Below are 23,091 nucleotides of genomic sequence, written 5' to 3' on the forward strand. Positions count from 1 at the left end.
ACCATCATAATCGGGGGGCAACAACATCGCCTCCTAAGGCTCCATAGAATATCCCTCTCCACCTCATCCAGTCACAAGTTACTCTCCATTACTAAACTCTGTTTATGAGAAAGCCACCACACTGTAATAACGCCATAGGCTCCCCTCAGTAGCTATGGCATTTACTCAATATATCCCCTCGAAAGTTGCTTTTCTTTCTTTTATTTTACATGTCTTGGTGTTTTGCCTGCATGAATGTCTGCGCACTGTGTCATGCAATACCAATAGAGATCACAGGACGGTGTTAGATCCCCTTAGAACTGGGGTTACAAACAGCTGTTGGCTGCCATGTAAATTCTGGGCATCAAACCCAGGTCCTCCACAAAAGTTGGCAATCCTTTTAAACTGTGGACTCATCTCTCTAACCCTTTGAAGTTAACTTTCAAAAACACGGCGGCGGCTTGGAACAGGAAAGCCGTGATAGTACAGTTGGTAATTACTGGACTTATGGGATACATGGCCCCTTTGTCTCTCTAAGCCTATAAGCTTGAAAAACATCAGTAATGAAAAAAACATTCTTTCGTTTGGGAAAGGTTATCTCTGTGATCAGCAATTTATGGACCAGGGAGAAGTGGAAAGAATCCAAGGACCCAGGGAGGAGCATGGGCAGCCAAGGCTACAGGGTCAAGCAACCATCCAGGCTGAAAAGAGACATACTCAACTGCCAAAAAGATAAGCAACCATCAGTCCAGCCTGTGCATTGCTCTTGAGCGTAGGCCTCCAGGACCCAACAGCTTCCAGAGCCAACGTGACTAAGCACAGCCTCCTGCTACTCTATCAAGACCCGTTATCCAATGCCCTTCACCCCTGAGTCCCTCATCTTGGTGGATTCAAGGGTTCAAAGGTCAGGTGTAAGACAGTTAACTAGACCAAATGCGTCTTGCCTAATACAAGGGTACCTACAAGGATAACCAACTGTGACAACAAGTCTTGCTCCTTTTGAAAACTGTCACAGATCTGTGAGGCCGAGAGATCCAGTTCTAGGCCAGAAGATGGCCCCGCCTCAGCTCTGTGCACAGCATCCTCTTGTCTGTGGCTCATGTATAGTGATGAAGGCAGGAAATTTCCTTTATCCCTTCACCTCCTGCATCGTTTCCATTTGAACTTTGAAGTGAAAACTCTTGAGCTTTCTTTGCTGTTGATGTTAAAGAATTTGGAAGACTATAATCCTAGCACTGGGGAGACAGAGCCAGGCAGATCCCCAGAGCTGATTCATCAGGTAGCTTAGCCTAACTAGTGAGCTTCAAGCCCCTGGGAGACCCATTTTTTTAAAGGGGGTGGATGATGACACCTGAGGTTGCCTTCTGACACGCAGACACACATGAACTCCACACACATCAGCATGTGTGTGCACGTGCCCATAGAAACATACAGCTTAGAAAATGGAATTGTAATCAAACTCTCTTGGAGTCATGGAAAAAATAGCAAGTGGTTAAGTTTGGATTCCCCAAGGCCCTGTAAAATATTCTCAAAAGGACACGGTTTCTCAGTAGCACATAAAAAATAAATAAATAAATAAATAAATCCTAGCAGGCTGCAGAAATGTCCCTTCTGACAAAGGCAACACTTAAGTTAGGGGCACAAAAGATATCCATCTTCAGACTCTGACCAAAAAAAAAAAAAAAAAATCATGTCTACTGTAGCAACCTGGTTATTTTGTTTGCATAATTCTTGGTTTAAAGTCTATTTCAGGGAGCTGGAGAGGTGGCTCAGCAGTTAAGAGCATGGACTTTTCTTCCAGAAGACCCAAGTTCTGTTCCTAGCATATACACTGAACAGTTCACGTCCCCATGTAACTCCCTTTTTGTGGGAGCTAACGCCCTCTTCTGGCCTCTGAGGGCACTGCATTCATGTGTACAAACCCACATACAGAAGTAAAAGTAATAAAATGGATTTTCCTTTTTAAAGAACACATTCCAGGACTAAATTATCCCTGTGTTGGCTGTAGGTGGTAACCTCTAGCCACATTGGTCCAGAAGACTCTAAGCATGCATTTGAGTGGAGCAGAGCCGGCCCGGCCCATCTCTGTATCCCATTGAACATGTTGGGTTAGTGTCCTGAGGATCTTACACCCTCTGCTGCTTTTGCTTTCTCTCAATAGCTCCTGGATGACAGGCAATATGTCCATCTATTGAATACTCATGGCTGCCACCAGATTGAAAGAGGAAATGATGGAGAGACCTAGTGAGAAGCACCACAAAAATTGAGAACTTCCCGTCCCCCTCCCCCACCCCCACCCCGGAGTATCACCCAAGGTTAGAAAGGGAATCCAGAACTCAGCCGTTAAAGTGTGACAGTTCCCCTGTGATCTCTGCTGGGGGGATGACTGAGCCTGGGAGAATGGCCAGAGCCATTCAGGGGTTCTCACAGCTCCAGAGGGAACAGTGGCAGGAAAAATCACAGCCAAGAATACCACTGGGCACCTTAGGGTGCTCCAGAGGAACAGCTCGGAAGGCAGGGTGGAGATCTGGAACTATCCAGTTCACACCGCCAGTGTGTTGAGGAAGAGCAACTGCATTCGGTAAGATGGTTGAAGGATATGGCCAGAGTCTCAGAGGCATCACTATGTTTAAAAGCTGGCCCGAAGTTCCTGTCAGCAAAGCCAGGCTCTGTTACCCTGGGAGCCAGCCTGTGCTTTTCAACGTCTGACAGCCTTTGATCGTCACTATCCCGATCAGTCAGTCAAGAGATGTTGGGTTTCAGCTCCCAGCAGCCCCTTCTCTGCACTGGGGGGGGGAGGGGGGTACCTAGGGAGAAGGCCCGGCTCCATCATGACTCATGACAGAGGAGAGAAACAGCCAGAGCACAGAAAAAGCCACAGAGCTGGCCTCGGGCCATGGGACATCCCGGGGAAAAGAAGCCAGATGAAGAGGGCACAAGAGTAGCTGGAGATACAGCGGTGCAGACACCCCTAGATTCCTGTACTCGGCACACAGCAGAGCACCCCATGTTGTAGATAGATTTAATCCCAACCTGGGGGTGTCTACCCTGCCTTTTACCATTTAGTTCCCGGATAAGAAACACGCACAACCTTCATATTTACAACAAGCCATAGACAGTACAAAAGCTGGGCAGATTCCTACCCTCTCTGCTATTAGAATCTAGTTTCCTATCTATAACCCTGAGTTATGACTTACTATGTTTCATCTGGGCTGCTCTTGACTCCAATTGGCCAGTCCTCAAGGCCACGTTTTTATGGCTCACCTAACCCATGGCAGCTTCTCCTGCTCCCCCTGTCCTCTTTTTCTTCCTCTTGGTCCCTCCCTCTCCAATCCCCAAGTTCAGGGAACCTAAACCCTACCCACTTCTCTTCTTCCCAGCTGCTGGCTGTTGACATCTTTATCGACCAATCAGAAATAACTTGGGGCCAAGGTTTATGAGTGGACTCTCTTCTCTCAGGAACAACCAGGTCTTTGGGGCCCTTACTTAGCATTACAATAGATAGTAAAAGACATAACCTCAATACCCCTGGTTCTCCCAGCTGGTCTGGGTCTCTGCCAGGAGCTGTGGGGTTTTGCCTTACTTATGTCCAGTCTTCTCCTTGCCTAAGGTCAATTCGACCTGCTTATGGCCCTCCTGTCCCCGGCCCACCTGGGACTAAGAGATGACGAGCTTACTGGCACTGTTATATCTCTGTAACTCGGAGGTGATCGGGTCTCGAAAGGACCACCGTTTCCATGGGCACAGATGTCTTCCTAAATCACTGCCCCATCAGAGACAGCTCAATTAACAGCACCTTTATCCAGAGTTGGACACTTAGTGTAAGGACAGTGACTGGGAGGTCAGAGGCACAGCTCAAAGGTTAATAAACACAGGGAACCTGAGTTCGGAGGGTCAAAAGGCCAAACAATGAGGCCGCCGGCGCGTACAGAGAGGGCAGGACCCATCACATGGTGGCTTGGGAATCCAAGGAAAGGTGCTACTGGAGATGGCAGAGGCAGGTCAAAGTTTTTTATAAGCCCCCGAGTTCAAAGTCAGCCCACTTACACCTTTCTTCCCAGGGGCTCAGGTGCAGAGGCCGATGAGGATGAAAGAGAGAATGTGTGGTCTATTCCTCAATGGAAGGAGTGTCCAAAAATACACAGGCATTTCAAACCACCAGTTACATTTCCTGTGTATGAGACTATACACGAAGATGACTCAGTGGGTCTGATGACAGGAAGTGAGGCATACAAACATCCGGGCTCCTTTGTTAGCTAGCCCCGCGCCTAGTCTGTGCCCCCTCCCCCCAACATCTGACTCATTGGTTAGCCCCAACCCTAGTCCATGACCCCCCACACCCCCCCAATATGGTTCTTTTTTAGGTTTTAAAAATAAACCTATGAACCCGGGGACTACTCAATGGCTAAACATCTTGTCATGCAAGCATGAGGACTGAGTTTGGATTCCAGAAACTTCTGTAAATGCCAGCCCTTCTGTAATTCCAGCCACAGACAGATGATCCCTAGAGCAAGCTGGCTAGCTAGCCATGTTGGGCCGCTCTGAGTATGAATAAAACGGGATGACCCCCGACATCGACCTTGGATCTCCACATACATGTACATGCACACATATGTCCACCCACAGACATGTCAACACACGTGAAAAATCATGATCACATACACGAACACACACACTCACAACACATACATGTGCACATACAAAAGTGGAAACATAATACATTTGCATTTTCTAGTTGCAGATGCAGGGAAGGGAAAGGCAGCCACGACCCAGCTCTCTGTGTCATCTCTCTCTGCCATGTACTGGGTTGGTCACCTCCTGAGTTATTCTCAAAGAACGTGCCTCCTAAGTGGTTTCGAGCATGTTCCTTTCTGTATTAAGTTCTTTGAAGTTTAAGTTAGAGGAGACCTGCTACTTATGTACTTACCAGCGGACTCTCAAAATGAATCAGTGCTGCGAGTTCAAAGTGACCTTAAGTTAGCTGTTTGCATTTCATGACCGGCGGAATTGATCTATTGAGAACAGAATCCACTGACAACCTGGGCTTGAGGTTCCCCCTGCTTTTTGTTTGTGCTCTATACACACAAACAAGGAAGGGGCCCAGAAACTGGGGCTCAGGGAGTCTCAAGGACACTTCTAAAAATCACAGGAGGGACAGCACTCAGGCAGGTGCCCACCATTGTGGGCCAATGGGCTACAAGCAGAAAGCCTGGTTTCCAGTCAAGGCTAGATCTTGAACGCCGGGACCCGGTAGTGATAATTCACTTGCATGGGTCGGAAGGAGTTCGCTCATGTTTCCTGGCCCCTGGCCCCTGGCCCCTGTCGGAGTTACAGCTCCCACAACCCCCACAAGAGAGGCGTGGCTATTAGCCACTTAGGAACAGCACCAAGCCCTCCCACATGCAAATAAGGTTTCCCCCAAACTCTTGGTGCAAGCCAATGAGGGGGCTTGCTGTCAGACCCTAAATCACCACCAGAACTGTATATAGAGAGGGCCATGCAGGGAATTAAAGGTATGTGAGAACAGTTCCTTTGTCTGAGCCTTTTGTTCCAAGGGCTGTAACACTTGGGAAGAGCTTCCTGGGCCCTCCGCATTCCTCACTGGATTGGCCGGCTTTTCCCTGACCCAGTCTAACCCTGCTCAGTTCAGAAAGGCTCGGACCTGGAAGGTGTGGCAGAGGTTTGTCTCCTTGCCTGCACTCACTTCACCTCCCCAGCCCCCAAGCTGGGGCCTTCCCACCCGGCCTGGGTAGAGATCCTGTGGAAAACCTCTGGCACTCAGGCCCCCACACACACCATGCCTAACTTCATGAGCTGTGCCACTTCTCCTAAGCTCCCTGCGGTCCCAGTGAGCAAACACAATGCTCTATATTTGAAAAACAAAACAAAACAAAACAAAACAAAACAAAATAATGCCATTTATGGCAATGACTAATGTGACCGCAGAAGCACCAGGAAAGGGTCCTCTCTCATTTAGCTAACCCCCCCCCCCCAGCAGCAACTTTTGTTCCTACCTCTCTGTTGTTACCCCTGTCCCCATTCCTGGATAAATAAGAATTGAATAAATAAAAGAACGCATCCCCCCACAGAGGCCCCTGAAGCTGCCCTGACTTACTTGGTAGGGAACAAAGGGAATGCGGATAAAGTGTCCTCCTCAGCTTTAGCTGGTTCTCCTCATAAGATGGCAGGGGTTCGCCTCTTCAACCACACACAGCTGGTGGCAGTGCAACTCGAGGCTGAGTTCACCCAGAAAGAAAGGCATGGGCAACGCTACACACAACATGACAAAGGAGAATGTGGAATCACATGGGTCTGGTTCATATCGATTACTATCCTCATCACCAGCGTCTTCATCACCACCACCACCATCACTATAAGCATTACCATCATCACTCATTGCCAGTTCCAGTCTCCTCATGCCTGCAGTGTGGACAGCGACTCAACGTTTTGTAGCAGACATCTGTGTCTTAGTTAGGGTTTTACTGTTGTGAACAGACACCGTGACCAAAGGCAACTCTTTTTTTTTTTTTTTAAGATTTTATTTATTATTATATCTAAGTATACTGTAGCTGTCTTCAGACACACCAGAAGAGGGTGTCAGATCCCATTACAGATGGTTGTGAGCCACCATGTGGTTGCTGGGATTTGAACTCAGGACCTTTGGAAGAGCAGTCAGCTGCTTGTGGACGTTGTACATCGTGGTGCGCACTAGGCTCCGCACCACGATGTACAACGTCCACAAGCAGTCCAAAGGCAGCTTACAGAAGGCTGGCCCCCAGGCAGGTAGGATAAGGGTATTAAAGCCCATGCCCACTTCAACAAGGCCACACCTCCTAATAGTGCCACTCCCTGGGCCACACCTAGCTTTAATGCCATCTTCTAGAGAACACCCGGATTTCCCTGATCAGAGTAGTCACTGCCCACACCTGGTTGATGTCTTTGCTGCAGCAAATGCAGAAGCTGCGTCCTACTGGGCCATGAAGACAGTTGACTGCTCTCCCATACTATGGCATTGCCAGGGGTTTTAGTGTGTCCCAGGCATGCCCAAATGTTGTTACTGCTTAGGATGTAGGTATTTAACGGATTATCATTCGGCATTTGCGGGGTTGGTCTGGGAATATCCCAAACTCCTCTTCACCAAAAGCCATGCCGGTCCCCTATCTGTCCCTCAGAGCTGGCAAGGAATTGTTCAAGGTCAGGGGGCTCCGTGGGGGCCTTTGCTTGGTACAGCAACGTCAGGGAGCTGTGGAGGGAGCTAACAGGAGTGGTATATGTCTATGCCGGCCTCTGTTCCCCAGCCGGAACCGGCTCTGTCCACACCCCTCCTAGTTATCAATTCTTGAGTCCCTCAGTAACCGTCCAGGAAGTCCTTTATAAAACCTTTGTTACACTGAGTAAAATAACTTTTGTAAGTTAAGTTAAGCCATTATGGAACGTATAGCCTACGACTGATAAGATTCCGGGTTGCAACTTGGCTTCCTCCACCTAAACTAAAACTAGAGATATTCTGCTAGGTGGAAATCAACCCATAGGAGCCCTGGGGGAATGAAGGAAGCCCAAGGCCAATCACAAACCAACTGGTCAGTTTTGAAAGCCCCATGTCCTCTGTAAATCAGTTAGCCACCTGTGATGGCTATTCTTGGATGGTGACTTGACTACATCTGGAATTAACTAAAACCTGAGCAGCTGTGTACACTTGTGAGGGAGGTTTTTGTTTTGTTTTGTTTTGGTTTGGTTTGGTTTCTTTATTAAGCTCTTTGAAATAGGAAGAGCTCCAGATCCTTTAAGGTGGGAAGTTCCACCTTTAATCCAGGTCACACCTTCTGCTGGCAGCCTAGATAAAAGACATAGAAGAAGGAATCTTGTTCTCTTTCCTGGCTCGTTCCTGTTCTTGTGGGCAAGTCCATTCCTTCATTTGCATCAGAGCCTACTTCTTTGGGATTCTGGTGTATACTGAAGACCAGCTGAGACGGTCCGCCTTGGGGACTGAACCCCTACTGTATCCTTGAACCTTTTATTTGTAGACAGCCATTGTTGGACTAGCTGGACCACAGCTTGTAAGCAATTCTAATAAACCCCCTTTATATATAATACATGTAATATATTATATATAAGAATATATATTTTATATAAATTCTGTTCCTCTAGAGAACCCTGTCTAATACAATTCAGCACCCGAAGGATATCCCCAGACACACACCTCAGTCCTGACTCTCTAATCACATGTCAAATATTCTTTCTTTATACCCTGGCTCTCTCTTTTAAAGATCTTTTCTCAGCAGGAAACTCCCTGGAAAAGGCTTAATCCAGAGAAGTTTTTATATTTTAGTTTTAAATAACAGGCATCTGTATGCATGCCTGCACATTTGGGGGGGGGGTGTTACGTGTGCTTGTGCGCATCTGTGCACGTGAAGGTGAGAGGTCAACCTGAGGTAAGAGGTCATTTCCTCAGGAGCTAACCACCTTGTGGAGACAGTCTCTCGCTAAATGGAAAGCATACTGATTCCGCTACAATAGCTGGCCGCTGAACCACACACCACCACGTATGACTTTTTTTTTTTTTTTTTTTTTTTTTGGGGTACTTAAATCTTTTTTGAGCCCCGCAACCCGGGGTTACCCTCTTTAATTTTTTTTTTTTTTTTTTTTTTGTGGGTCCCGGGGATCAAACTTAGACCCTTGTGTTCACACGGCCCAGTGTTGTTGTATGAGCCATCTCGCCATCTCTCCAGTTCCCAAAGCATCTGAAATCTGATGCAGTGGTAGGTGCGCGGCTGTCAAAGAGCTCTTGGGTATCTCATTTAGTATTTAAAACTGCAGAGCCCTCTGCCAGCTGTAAGCAGTCTTTGGTTATGATCATTATTATCAAGAGGGATCTGTTCACTCAATGAGCTTGTGAAGGGCCCTAGGGAAGAGCCCTGATTTGTCTTAGTTCTGCCTTCTATATCTCTGGACTCTGTCCTCCACATGAGCTTCCCTGACATTGAATAAATATTTGGCTCAAGATCCAGTTCAACCTAAGGACCAGAGCTTCCTAGGAAATCAGTCTCTACAGGGCAAAGATGAATGGATGGTGTGGAGGGAGAGAGGGGCCCCAGGTCTGTCATCTCCTGCGTGGCATTTGTGCGATCTGAGCCACTGGTGGTTCTGAATCCTGTGTTCTGTGGAGAGGGAGATGGGGAAAGGAATGATGCGTGGGATCTCAGAGCAAAGGGCCCAAGCGCCGCGGGCACTTCAGTCGTCAACGGGAAGAAAAACATTTTCTGAGATTTAAAAGAACTTGGATGTCTGTGAAATGAAAGGGCTTTGCTTTCCTTCTACGACGGGGGCTTCAAGACTAGAGCAGCAGGGTTAGAAAGATTTTATGAGACAAGCTATCTATTGGAGCTTTCTTGTTCTCGGTAAGAATAACCAGCGCCCAGCCACCCACACAGACACACACACAGACACACACACACACACACACTCACACACACACACACACACACAGGGCAGAGGGGAGCAAGGGGACAATCGTTAAAACGTACTTATAATTTGGTACCCAGAATAGAAGCCCCACCCCCTCAGACATTCTCTGCAGCATCTCCCCTGAGGTCACAGACACCGAAAAGCCTAACCCTATTTGTGGAGATTCAAATGACAAGCCCACCCCGTCGCCAGGTCCACGTTTAAAGTGTCTACTTAACGTCAACAGAGTAGATCCACTCAAGACTGGAGTATGTTAGCTGTGTAGCAGACATACGCCAAAGCCCAGGAAACATCACAGAAGAGGAAGCAGGAAGGATGTGTAAATAAGAACCAGAGGTTGGGGGAGGGGTGGGGGAGAGCTGTGGGATACTATGCTCTGAACATGACATGGCTGTTGCCCCCATGAACTCGAAGAAGCTATGGTTACATGTAGATCATCAGTCTAGTCAAAATCCCCAGCAGGAATGAGGGAGAAAATGTCCAGGCCCCACCTCTTACCGAGGAGCTGGTAGCAATTGATAGTCGTTAAGGGGAAGCAGATGCATTTTTTTTTTTCTTTTTTGAGGATGATTCCAGTGGTAGGTTTCCCTTGCTCCAGTGGTTAACCCCACCCTCATGAAGTTGAGAGGGTATTTGCTGTGGGGATATGGGATAGATAGATAGATAAATAGATAGACAGACAGACAGACAGACAGGTAGATAGATAGATATTCTCAAGAGTAAAAAAAAAAACTAGATTCATAGTGAATGGATTCTGAATAAATGTACTTTTTCTCTATATCTGAAATCACCCAAGCTTTGACTTACAACTAGAGCCAACAGACCTACATGGGTACGATGTGATTGTTTCCGAATGTGCAAAGGCCCACACCTCACCCCATGGACTGTGTGGCCCAGCAGTGGGGATGCCTTTTGGGTCTCTTGGAGAACAAAGAGAGCTGATCTCACTCAGGACTCCCGAGGACGGGTTTGCCATATTGAAGATGGTGACAGGATCCCAAGCCTTTGACAAAACACACAAACACACAGAGAGTTGTTTCCAGAATCGGCTAGAAGAGCTCACTCCCTGAGGCCAAAGTCTAGGGTACAATAAGAATCCTCTTTTGGCCCAGGAATCCAACCATCAGCCAACGACCGGCATGAAGGCACAGGAGAGCAGGGACCCCTTTTCTTTTTTCTTTTTCTTTTTTGTTTGCTTTTTTTTGTTTTGTTTTGTTTTGTTTTTTTATGGTTTTAGAGCTTTATTTTAATTTTATTTTTTTTATTTTATTAGATATTTTCTTTATTTACATTTCAAATGCTATCCCAAAAGTTCCCTATACCCTCCCCCCGCCCAGCTCCCCTACCCACCCACACCTACTTCTTGGCCCTGGAGTTCCCCTGTACTGGGGCATATAAAGTTTGCAAAACCTAGGGGCCTCTCTTCCCAATGATGGCCGACTAGGCCATCTTCTGCTACATATGCAGCTAGAGACACGAGCTCTGGGGTTACTGGTTAGTTCATATTGTTGTTCCACCTATAGGGTTGCAGACCCCTTCAGCTCCTTGGGTACTTTCTCTAGCTCCTCCATTGGGGGCCCTGTGTTCCATCCTATAGATGACTGTGAGCATCCACTTCTGTATTTGCCAGGCCTAGCCTCAGGAGGGACCCCTTTTCTTTTTTTCCTTTTTCTGTTTGTCTGTTTATTTGTTTATCTATTTATTTATTCATTTATTGAAACAGGGTTTTTCTGTGTAGCCCTGGCTGTCCTGGACCTCACTCAGTAGACCAGGCTGGCCTTGAACTCCGAGATCTTCCTGCCTCTGCCTCCTGAGTGCTACTGGGATTATAGGCATGTGCCACCACACTCTATTTCTTAAGACTTATTGCTTTATGTATTTTATGTATACGGGTACTCGGCACGTACATCTGCACTCAGGAAGACAGCATCAGACAGCTGTGATGTGGGCACTATGTGGGTGCTGGAAATTGTTTTGTTTTTGTTTTTGTTTTTGTTTTTTCAAGACAGGGTTTCTCTGTATAGCTCTGACCATCCTGGAACTCACTTTGTAGACCAGGCTGGCCTCAAACATATAAATCCACCTGCCTCTGCCTCCCGAGTGCTGGGATTAAAGGCGTGCGCCACCACGCCCAGCGCGGATGCTGGAAATTGAACTCAGGAACTTTCAGAAGAGCATCGAGTTTGCTCTTAACCACTGAGGCCAATCTCGCCAGCCTGAGGCCCCCCTTTTCATAAAGCCATGGTTTCTAGACAAAGGACTTCTCTCTATAACCAGCCACTTCTAAGGATGCTACATAAGGCTTCTGAATTCTGAAGCTGAAGCACACACTTGTGGAACAGGGACAGGGCTCATGTCCAGCTGCAGCACAATCTGCCAGATGGGGGCAAAATGAAGCCTAGGCATGGCCACAGGCCCACAGATGTCTTCCTACACCACCACCCCGCCCCTGGCCCTTTAGTTAATCCCCAGATGCACAGAAAGCAAAGCCAAGGGTTTTACCTCCCAGTTTTAGCCAAGTTCAATCATCAGACAATGCTGTTCATTAATGTCTACTGCTTTCGTTGAAATAATAATAATAAAAAGAACCCCTGATGCCAGTTCAGAATCAACTCAACTTAAATTTGTGAGTTAAAGCAAAAGAATGACTTGTTTTCTTGAGCTCATCACCCCTAAATAAGACATAAGGGAAAGGGAGTTGAAAAAGAAACAAAGGGAAGGAGGGAGGGGAGGAGGGAGGGGCAAGAGGAGGAGGGAGAGAGGGAAGGAGGGAGGTAAGAAATGAAGGAAGGAAGGAAGGATGGATGGATGGATGGGTAGATGGATAGGTGGACAGATGGACAGACAGACAGGAAAGATAACAAATAGCAGTTATAAATTTGGATGAGAATCTGAAACCAGATTCCAGCTAATGACCTTGAAAATACACAGACAACACATGTACCCCACATGTGGTTACATTGATAATCTCAAGGATCAAAATAAACCTAATGTGTTGGGAGCTGGAGAGATGGTTCAGCACTTAAGAGCATTTGATGCTCTTGCAGGGGACCAAAGTTCAGTTCCTGGCACCCATTTCAGGCAGCTCACAACCATCTCCAGGGGATCTGATGCCCTCTTCTGGTCTCTGTGGGCACTGCACTCATGTGGTGCGTGTGTATGTGCACCTGTGTGCGCATGGAGTGTGAGAGAGAGAGAGAGAGAGAGAGAGAGAGAGAGAGAGAGAGAGAGAGAGAGAGAGGTAAAGATGAAAAAAACCCTAGATTTAAAAAGCAAGTGGAAAGCAAGCAGTGTCGCACAGCAGGCCAAGCTGTGTCACACTGCTGGGACACTGCTGCTCAGCCAACAATGCTTGTGTTAATTAATTATTGCAGCCAAATGCACCTACATTGAACATGGAGCTAAAGGCTTTAGTTACATCACAATCAACACAAGGCAAGTTCCTCTAACATATTCCAAAGCGAATTCCAGAGCATTTCTCTAAAGTACTTGGTGCTTCTTTTAAATGTCTCCTCCTTGCTCCAACCTTACATAAGGTACCTAAGATCCCACCATTTATCCTCCCTTTATGCTCTTTCATTCCTTTTTTTAAACAGCACATTCTATTTCCAGGGAGAAACAAAATGACAACTTTAAGCCTGGTACCACTTTATACTTAGAGCCCGCCTGTCTGGAATAGATTCTGAGTTGGCAAAGCCATGTTCTCCTTCCTCCCTGACAACTGTCGCAACTGAGTTTGCAGATTCGCTGAAGCTGCGAGCTGTTTAAAGACCCAGTTGTGAAATTGGCTGATCTGCGGAACCCTCAGTGTCCCAAAGCCTGTTGACAAACTTCACAAAGGCCAAGGGATCCCAATAACATACTTGACTTTTCCATGACAACCTGGGAGTTTTGAATATTAAAGAGAATTATTTTATGGTCTTGGAAAGATGGCTCAGTAGTTAAAAGTGCCTGCTGCTCCTTCATAATACTCTAATCCAGTTCCTAAAACCCATATCTAGCAGCTAACCGGCACCCATCACTCCAGCTCTGGGATGATCCAATGCCCCCGTCTGGCCTCACCAGGTACTGCATTCATATGCATACACATGGACATAGATACACACACGCGTGCGCGCGCGCGCACACACACACACACACACACACAAAATTAAAAATAAAATAAGTCTTTAAAAAATATTTTCTGGGCTGGCAAAATAGCACAGTCAGTAAAGCATTCACTATGAAAACATGGGAATCTGAATTTGATTTCCAGAATCCACACACATCAGCAGGATATAGTGCTAAAGTTTCGTGGTTCAATGACTCCAATGCTCCAAGACGGAGAAAGGAAGATTCTAGGGTCTCACTGGACAGCCGACTGGCCTAACCAGCAATCTCCAGGAAAGTGAGATACCCTTTCTCAAAATAAAACCAAAGTGGGCATCACCCGAGGAATGATGCCCATGGCTTCTCGTGTACACGCACATCACTCACACTCACACACACACACACACACACACACACAAATGTCTATCATTAAGTGGCCAGCCAGAAATACAACTAACCCTTATGTTTCACGTAACACAGCGCGTGAACATCTGCAGGCAGTTCCTGACTAGGCAGAGCCACTTAGGCAGTTCCACAGCAGCCCGGCTGGATCGCTGGGGTTGCAGTAGACAGAATGAGAACCTGCTCACCTTAGTGTGAAGCGATCCTCCGTGCAGTTCCTGGAGACAGAAATAGGGAAGGTGAGTACATCTCCTTGTCGCACAGTCTTAGGGACATAATGAACGGCCACATTGCTATCCAAACGCAGCTCCTTCAAAGGTGGACTGCTGGGGGTCTCCCGAAGGAAGACGCTCCCAATTCTATGCAAAGGGGGGCTGGACTCATCAACATCATTGTGGCCTGCTGGAGTACCACTGCTCTTCCTTGAATCCTCCTTGGCACAGTCGCCTCGCTCATCCCCTGGCTGTACAGCATAATACAGTTCCACAGGACTCCCCTCTGGCTGCTCGGTGGGCCTCCTGCGCCCAGATACGACCGATGGGGGACTGAACCAGCCCGGCAGCATCTCCAGCTGGGCCACGCACAGCCCCAGGGCCCCACCCAGACGGCAGCTGCCTCGAACCTCTCGGGTCTCTCTGAACGCAAAGACCCTCAGGCAAGGCAAGTTCTCCTCCTTGTGGTCATCCCAGTCTCGACCCACGATGTGGAAGAGCACCTGCACTTTGGGATGGCTTAGATAGACTTTCTCCTGCAAGATGTAGGCCTTCAGCCTCCAGTTGAGGGAGAATGTGTTGGTGAATCCAAATGGGTTGGAAGGCAGCATCAAATCCTGTGGCACTACCTGCTCGAGTGAGAAGGGCCCGTAGCTGGCGTTGAGCACCGGCAGTCGCCTGGATTTGTAGATCAGGAAGGATTCGACCCGCGACTGCAGGCTGGAGTTGCGCATGATGTCCTGGTTGGCCTCCTTCAGGAAGAAGGAGACATCCGCATTGTTGATGTGGTAGGTGACCGGGAGGTAGGTAGGCAGCAGTGAGAATCGCTGAATGCTCTCCAGGATCCCTCGGCCTTCCGTCACTGTTGGGAGGAACCGAGGGCAGGTGTTAGTGATCCTGAGACACCCGACTTGTAGCCGCGGAGAGCACATCGGTAGCCACCCACAGCTACCTCACTTTTGGACCCATGATGCAATTCTGAACTGTCCAGTGTTTCTCCTTTGAATCAAGTCAACGCATGGGAAATAGATGTTAAGTAGATGTAAAGGAGTTGGGGAGATGGCTCACAAGCCACAAGCAGGTGGAGAATTCCCATCCCATATCCCATATTAAAAAGAAGCTGAGTGAGCTGGAGCGATGGTTCGGTCATTAAAGGCTAGGCTCACAACCAAAAATGAGACGGAGGCAGGAGGATTCCTGGAGCTCACTGGACAGTCAGGCTAGCTCCATCAGTGTCAAGGTCAATGAGAGACCCTGTCTCAAAAAATAACATGGAGAAAGATTGAGAAAGACATGAGATACTGACCACTGGTCTCCACATGAATGTGCACACACATAGACATGTGCGTGCACATGAAACAAATGGGTAGATATTTCCTCCAGACTTAAAGAGTGCTTCTTAGGAGGTAGGAGGCTCACAAAACTCACTGTTATAAGAATTTGTATAATTACAAGACACATCAGGACCTGTCCAAGCTTCAATAAGCAGAAAACCTTTCCTAAAAGAAAATATTGTCAGCTGAGCATAGTGGTGTACACCTTTAATCCCAGCTCTTGGGAGGCAGAGGCGGGTAGATCTCGGAGTTCGAGGCCAGCCTGGTCTACAGAGGTAGTTCCAGGACAGTCAGGGTTACACAGAGAAACCCTGTCTGGAGGTGGGACTTAGGGGCCATAATCTTATTATTTTGGGTGGAGGTGTCTGCAATATGTGTCCAGAATTCCAGGGACACAGCTTTTGAGGATTGTCACCCATGTGATGATCTCTCCTTGTAGTGACTGACAGAGCTGCCTTTTGGTCGCCTGGGTTTCTGTGAATAACCCTACTAAATCTAGTGGTTCACCAAGCTTAATTTGGATGGAAATAGTTTTTTTTTTCCCTTTGGTTGCTAGTACCCTACTTGGGGTGAATAGGTATTTATTTGCATCTCTCTGGGAAAAGACGCAGGATAATGTCCCTAGTGTTAGACAGAAAAACTTGTCATTTGACATCTATAAAAGTGGAACATGTAAATAGTTAAAATTTGAACAAAAACTTGAGCAATAACAATAACAAAAAAATAGGGATAACAAGACCTTCAAGTAGGTTACTCCTTAGAGCATCAATACACAGGGGCCCTGGAGATCTGTCCCCTGCATACATGCTGGGATTGTTTAGCTTGGGCTGTTTGTGAGATTCCTAAGCAGAAGGGCTATCTCTGACTCCTTTGCCTGCTCATAGGACCCTTTTCCATCTACTGGTTTGCCTCATCCAGCCTTGATATGAGGGTCTGCGCCTAGTCTTATTGCATCTCAGTATGCCACATTCCCTTGCTATCAGATAGATATCAGATAGGGAGAATAGGCTTAGAGACTGAGTTGGTGAGAGTTCTCCAGAGACAGGGAAGGGACTAACCATGCCATCCATGCCTTGGACCTTTGAGTAGCCTGGACCTTCAAGCCAAGAATGAGAGGCAGCATCTATATTTAATGCATTACACTCACGACCTGCAAAGATCGTTCTGCCACCAGTGAATAACAAACATTTTTCTTTTCTCTTTAGGGAACATATTCTCCCTGTGGGGGGTTAAAAAAATCCAACATGTTATTTTTACAGTTTGTCTTATTTTCTGTAATAAAAACCCAGACTGAGAAATTATACAACTCACAGAAGCCATTTAGCCAGGGAGCCGCTGGCTTGAGTGGCCCTGACAGCCCGGGCATGACTGTGCCAGCCTTGGTGTAGACCACAGCAGCAGCCACAATGGTCCCTGGTTCTTCAGAAGTGATGCTTACATCCCTCCAACAACCTGTGTTAGTTTCAGTGACCCCATGAAAGCATCCCTCCCGAAAGCACAGGGCTGTCTCAAGTCTATGAGGAGCAACAGGGACAGCCCATGACTAAGACTGTCCCTGGACTTGCCACACATAGCACATGGGACAATCAGCAAGGCACCAACCCTCATTGCTTCTGAGAATTAATGGAAGTTGCACTCCATGTCTGAGAACACAGAAGCCACGCTGCACACAAGTTTATAGCTAGGCCAGGTTGACAGACACCTAAGTTCAAGCTCACTTTGCAGACTGGAATAACGAAAAGATCTCTCTGTTTAGTATCGTCACCAAACTCATGGCAGGACGAGACTCGTGTTTATGTCAAGACAAACTATCTTGAGCATGTTGATCCATGTGATTTAGGACTAGCCCAGGCAGTAGTTTCATAGGTTAGAGCCTAATAATGTGAATTTCTTTTTCAAATATCAAAATATGCACACTGGGAAGATAGTTCAAGGGATATGGTATATGTACATGTAAGGGCTGGAGTTCAGATTCTCCTGAGCCTGTATAGAAAAGCCAGGTGGACCCGTCTGTAACCCCACACTCAGAAAGTAGGGTCAGGAGACCTCTGGGGCAATGAAGCTAGAGTAGGTAAGCTGGTAAGCTCTACCTTCACCAAGAAACCCTGCCTTAGTAAGGTGGACAGCAACCGAAGAAGACACTGATATAGGCCCTATGAATCTCCAGCCACATGTGCCCACATACATATCAGCATGCGTACATGTACGGACACCACCCAGGCATACACATGCAAACATGTTTCCTTAACATCAAGATACTCTCAGTGTTGTGATTGGGACTCTCAACTTCATGGATTTAGAATCACCACAGAAATGGAAACGGGTCTCTCGGTGGGGGCGGGAGTGGGTGGGTGACCATAAGGATGTTTCTAGAAAACTTTAACGGAGGAGGGAAGACCCACCCTCAAGGTAGGCACCATCCATCCCATAGACTTAGAAAACAAGCAAGCTGCACACCAGCACCCACATCCACTACTTCCTGCCTTTAGGTGTCATGTGACCAGCTCCCTCGTGCTCCTGCTGCCACGCCTTCCCACTGTGATGGCCTGTACCCGCACATGGTGGGCCCAAATAAGCCTTTACTTCCTTAAGAAGCTTTAGCCTGGTATTTTGTCCCAGAAAGGGGCAGCCACTACTATCAGTCTAACAAGATGCCTAACTGATGAAGCACTGTGTTTTAACACACTGGAACCGGAGCCTGAGTTGTGATTTCCCCAGACCTGCGTCCCCCCCCCCCCCCCCGTTTAAAAGTCATCGCAAAGGCATTTTCTGTGTGTCCTCTGAGAGGAGCTTCCTGGTTCCCCTCTCCTCTTGGGTCCTTTAAGCCCCACCTCCAGATATACCCCCACATCAGCCCAGTTAGTTACAATTCCATCCTGCCTCTGGCCACTTCTGCTGTAAAACCTGTCTCAAAATGCATCTCTGGGTCACATCCCCATGTGTATCCTACACAGCAAGCCCATTCCCCCATCACACTATAAGTCTCTACCGAGCAGTAGGGTGCAAGCCATCTAATGGGGGAGGGGGTGTCATGTGTTCCCACAGCACTTGGGGTCTTTAGAACAGCACCCAAGCAACTATGAGGCACTCAGGAAATATTGATAAATGAACGAGAGAATGGGCACACAAACACGTTATACATTTTCTATACAAAAGAGCAGATTATTTTTCACCAGGATTTTGCAAAATCCTCTTTCCACAGCATGACTGTAATCAGGATTGCCAGGGCTTCTATTTTACCAAGAACATGATTTAATCCCACTAGCAGGGATTTGAGAGGAGAAGAGAGAAGGGGGGGCCCTCCCTGGGTCAGGAGATTCCTAAAGGGACACCCTCTGTTACAAGGCACCCCTTGGTTATTCAAACCACATCTGACACTTCCCAGAGCAACTGCCTTGAGCAGCCTCAAGCCAGCTTACCACGCAGTCTAAGAAGCTGCCAAGGTCAGAAGTGCAGAAGAGAGCAGGGATCAGCATTGTGCACCCAGGCCCTTCTGAACCTCCCTGTTGAACATCTGACCCCACTGCTCGGGGACACAAAACTTAATTGTGCAGCTAATTACACGGGCGCCAGGTCAACCACACAGGGTCCTCCAATACCATTCAGGAAAACAGTAAAGCAAGAAAAGGTCACGGCAGGGGCACTGGAGGGGAAATAACTCCAGCTTTGGTCTGAAAACCGTCTAGAGGTCTTTCGCCCTAGGATCCAGCGCAGATGCTCATTGCCTACAAATGCCTCACCAAGGCCTACAACAGCTCCCAGGGAACTCTTTTTCCTTTCTCCCTCCCTGCTGAAGTACCTACCACCTCTTAGGTCTATGGTGGCAAGGCTCTGTTTGAACTTACTGTATGTACATAGTCCGTTGTTGAGGAAGGTCAAGGGAGGAACCAGGAAACAGGAACTGAAGCAGAGGCCATTGGGCATCATTCCTTACTAGTTTGTTCTTGCTCAGCCTGCTTTTTTTTTTTTTCATGATAGAGCCCAGAACAGGTTGAGATAGAAAGGAAGCAGCCAAACTTTTGGTGATTCTCCTGCCTCGACCTTCTACCCCCACCACGGAGTCACTGAAATTTCAAATATGTGCTACTGCCTCCAATTTTCACGGTTTCAGACGAGACGAATGTATGCCCTCGTACTTGCCCAGAATGAGGCAAGTTCTTTAACTGCCTCACCGTCTCCCCAGCCCTTTACTGTGTTTTGAAAAACCTACTCTTCTATACCGTCACCAGCTCTTCCCATCACCAAGTGTCCCGCTCCAGATGCAGATTCCAAGTAAGCCCAAGGGAACCTTTGATAGATCCCATCACCACACAGAGAACCCTATCCTCATGTGAAACCTGCGGAAACAGACGCTATGTGTTCTCAATGCTACCTCTAGCCACCCCACCTGGGGAACAGAACTCGGGTTTCACAGCAAGAGTTCCACTCTAATGCAGCTGGTGACTGTATGTACACAAGGAACACTCAAGAGACAATAGTTCAAACAGTCATGTGGAGCTGGGGTCATAGCTCAAGAGTAGACAACGTGCCTAGCATGCAAGAGACCCTTGGTTCAACCCCAGGACAGCAAAAACAGAAACAAACCAAAACAACACAATAAAGTCAAGTGTAAACATTGACCACATAGGTCAGAGACCTGCCAGAAAAGTGAGTTTGGGCTCATGAGAGGCTGAAGGGGAGGCTAGTCACTAGCTAAAGTGAGCACACAACACCATCCTTTTTTTTTTTTTTTTTTTTTTTTTTTTTTTGTCTACAGATCATTTTTGAGTCATAGAGAAGAAGGCTGCCAGGAGTCAGATGCAAGAGACTCCAAGCAGAGCTCAAGGGATGCATAGAGAGTCACCCGTTTCAGGGAAAGGATGATTCAGTGACACACACAAAATAGCTTGCATGTCCCCTTCTGCTGGCCTGCATTTGTCATCTCAGACCCTGTCCTCACAAGATAGAATGCTTCCAGACTGTTCTGTGCATTGCCAGGTGCAGCCGGCCAAAGATCCCATGAGAAGTCTACACAACCAACCGCACAGAGACCCAGGGCACTGCAGCAAGTAACTCTGGAGGCTTGTGCCAGGGACATGAAAACTGTGACTGGGGCTCCTAGAAAAACAAACAAACAAACAAACAAACAATCTCTACCTGCTTTAAATGTCCCACAAGACTGACTAGATCATCAATGATGACAGAGATGAGGAGTCAAATGATCTTGAGCTATGTTAGCACTCCCAATGTCATTTATTGTCAACCTCTGGGTGACATAGCATCCTTATGACTACCAGGTCAGTCTTTTGGCAATCTTCAAGTACACCGTACCTTCTCCCAACCAACCCCAAAGCTAAGAATGACGTCAGATGTGACAGACGTTTATAGCAGAGATTTCCCCACCTACTTTAGGTTTCCCAGATGAACTTGAAAAATATTTTTGATTCACTACTTCCTTTGTTCTCTTATCTTAGAAACTTCATGAAACAGTTGCCTCTGGAATGTAGAATTTGGGGGAACTTTGTCCTACTCTGAATTTTGTATGGCTTCCCTTTTGTTTTTCAGGACAGAGTCTGACTGTATAGTTCTGGCTGTCCTGGAACTTGCTATGTAATCCAGGCTGGCCTTGAACTCACAAAGATCTGCCGCCAAATAGCTGGAGTTAAAGGAGTACACCACCATATAGAATGTGATAAAACAATAACCAAAATCAACTAGGGGGTGAAGGATGACTATGGGGGCTGGTTTCTAGCTCTGATATGACACGGAGGGAAATCAAGGCAGGAACCTGGACACTGTTTATAGACTTGTTCCCCATGGCTTGCTCAGCCTGCTTTTTTTTTTTTGGTTTTTTTCAAGACAGGGTTTCTCTGTGTAGCCCTGGCTGTCCTGGAACTCACTTTGTAGACCAGGCCAGCCTCGAACTCAGAAATCCACCTGCCTCTGCCTCCCGAGTGCTGGGATTAAAGGCATGTGCCACCACTCCAGGCTTCAGCCTGCTTTCTTATATAATTCAGGATCGCCTATCTAGGACACTGCCCATGGTGGGCTTGGTCCTCCCACATTAATTAGCAACCAAAATATAGTACCTACACACTTGTGCACAGGCCAATCTGATGGAGGCAATTCCTTAATCAAGATTCCCTCTTCCAAGCTGACTCTACCTTGTATTGACGTAAAAACCAACAAGCTGGGGCTGGTGAGATGGCTCAGTGGGTAAGAGCACCCGACTGCTCTTCTGAAGGTCTGGAGTTCAAATCCCAGCAACCACATGGTGGCTCATAGCCATCCGTAACAAGATCTGACGCCCTCTTCTGGAGTGTCTGAAGACAGCTACAGTGTACTTACATATAATAAATAAATAAATCTTAAAAAAAAAAAAACAAAAAAACCAAAAAAACCAACAAGCCCAGATCTGAGTCTGTACTCCAGGCTATGGTCATTTATATTTGACTCCAGAATAAACTCTCTCTATTCCCCTTGCAATGAGAGCTGTGTGGTGGGTTGGTTGCCTGGTTTCTGTTTGTTTTGTTTGTAGCAGCTACACCTTTTGCCTATCTCCCTCTCAACTGGAAAAGAAATGTTTATCAAGAAGAGAAAAGGAATTGGGAAAATAGCCCCAAGCCCACAAGTAAGGCACCTTACTGCACAGTTACCAGCAAGGCCAGGGGACCCTGACTGGCCAGAGGACACCAGGCACAAGTTGAGCCTCAACTTGCCTGCTGGTCTCCGGAGCTATCGGGGAAGTGGCCTCCCGCCCAGCACTCCCCTGAAACCTCTCGGCATACCAGGAAAAAAAAATAATGTCATTAAGTGGCTTTATATTAAAACCATCAGCCTGTCACATCTCATCAGTATTTAAATTGTTTATATTAATGTTTAATTTGTTCCGGGATTGAGCAGCTTAAAAAAATAAACACGAACAACTCTCTTCTCTGTTTGCTGAGGGCAAAATCATTTTGAGTGATATAACCCATACACCATGTTTCCTAAAAGAATAAAGAACGGAGCTGGAGAGGAGAAGGGGAAGGCAGGATGCAGGGAGAGGGTAGTCATGCGCAGTTATCAGGAACAAGACAAAGGACTCTTTTCCATACTAAGACCAGGTAAGGGTTCCAGCTTTTTCCAATGCACAATTTTCTTTGGAGATGGGGTAACTCTACACAGCCCCAGATTGGCCTATACTCTCCATCCTTCTACCTCAGCCTCTAGAATACTGGGACTGTAGGTGTGCAGCATATCTCTTGACCCCAGCTTTTCCAGTTCGAAAGCGAAGGGAGATGTGTTATACTTTGAAATGTGACGGGCATTACTAGAAAAAGTAGTCTCATTTGCAGACACATGAAACCGTTCCATCACACAGGGGATGGTTCCTCTCCACCCTAGACCTTCACCTACATCCCTCCTCCACAGAAAGTTCTGCCTGCCTGGCCTATCCTTTGCAAAGGTCCTAATGCTTATCTGGTATGACCTATGTCTGTCTGCTCTATGTCTACATACTAACTGCCTGGCTATGTCTGTCTTTCGCCTACAACTCCACTTAGGGACATGCATAGGATGGGGAGGGGGAAGTCACAAAAGGAAGGCAGGGTCACACAGAGAGAGGAGAAAAGACAGAGAACAAGGGGAGA

General features: G+C 47.2%; 1 protein-coding gene across 3 annotated transcripts in view; it reads right to left on the reverse strand.

Annotated features, from left to right (window-relative positions):
- Positions 1–23,091, reverse strand: part of Tmem132d (transmembrane protein 132D) — a 634,730-nt gene that overhangs the window by 466,207 nt on the left and 145,432 nt on the right. For all 3 annotated transcript variants that reach the window (XM_021222597.2, XM_029533772.1, XM_029533771.1), the window contains exon 2: positions 14,124–15,009. In XM_021222597.2, the coding sequence (XP_021078256.1) occupies positions 14,124–15,009 (886 nt within the window). The remainder of the gene's footprint in view (positions 1–14,123; positions 15,010–23,091) is intronic.

This window comes from Mus pahari, chromosome 23, assembly GCF_900095145.1.
Source record: "Mus pahari chromosome 23, PAHARI_EIJ_v1.1, whole genome shotgun sequence".
Taxonomy (NCBI): Eukaryota; Metazoa; Chordata; class Mammalia; order Rodentia; family Muridae; genus Mus; species Mus pahari.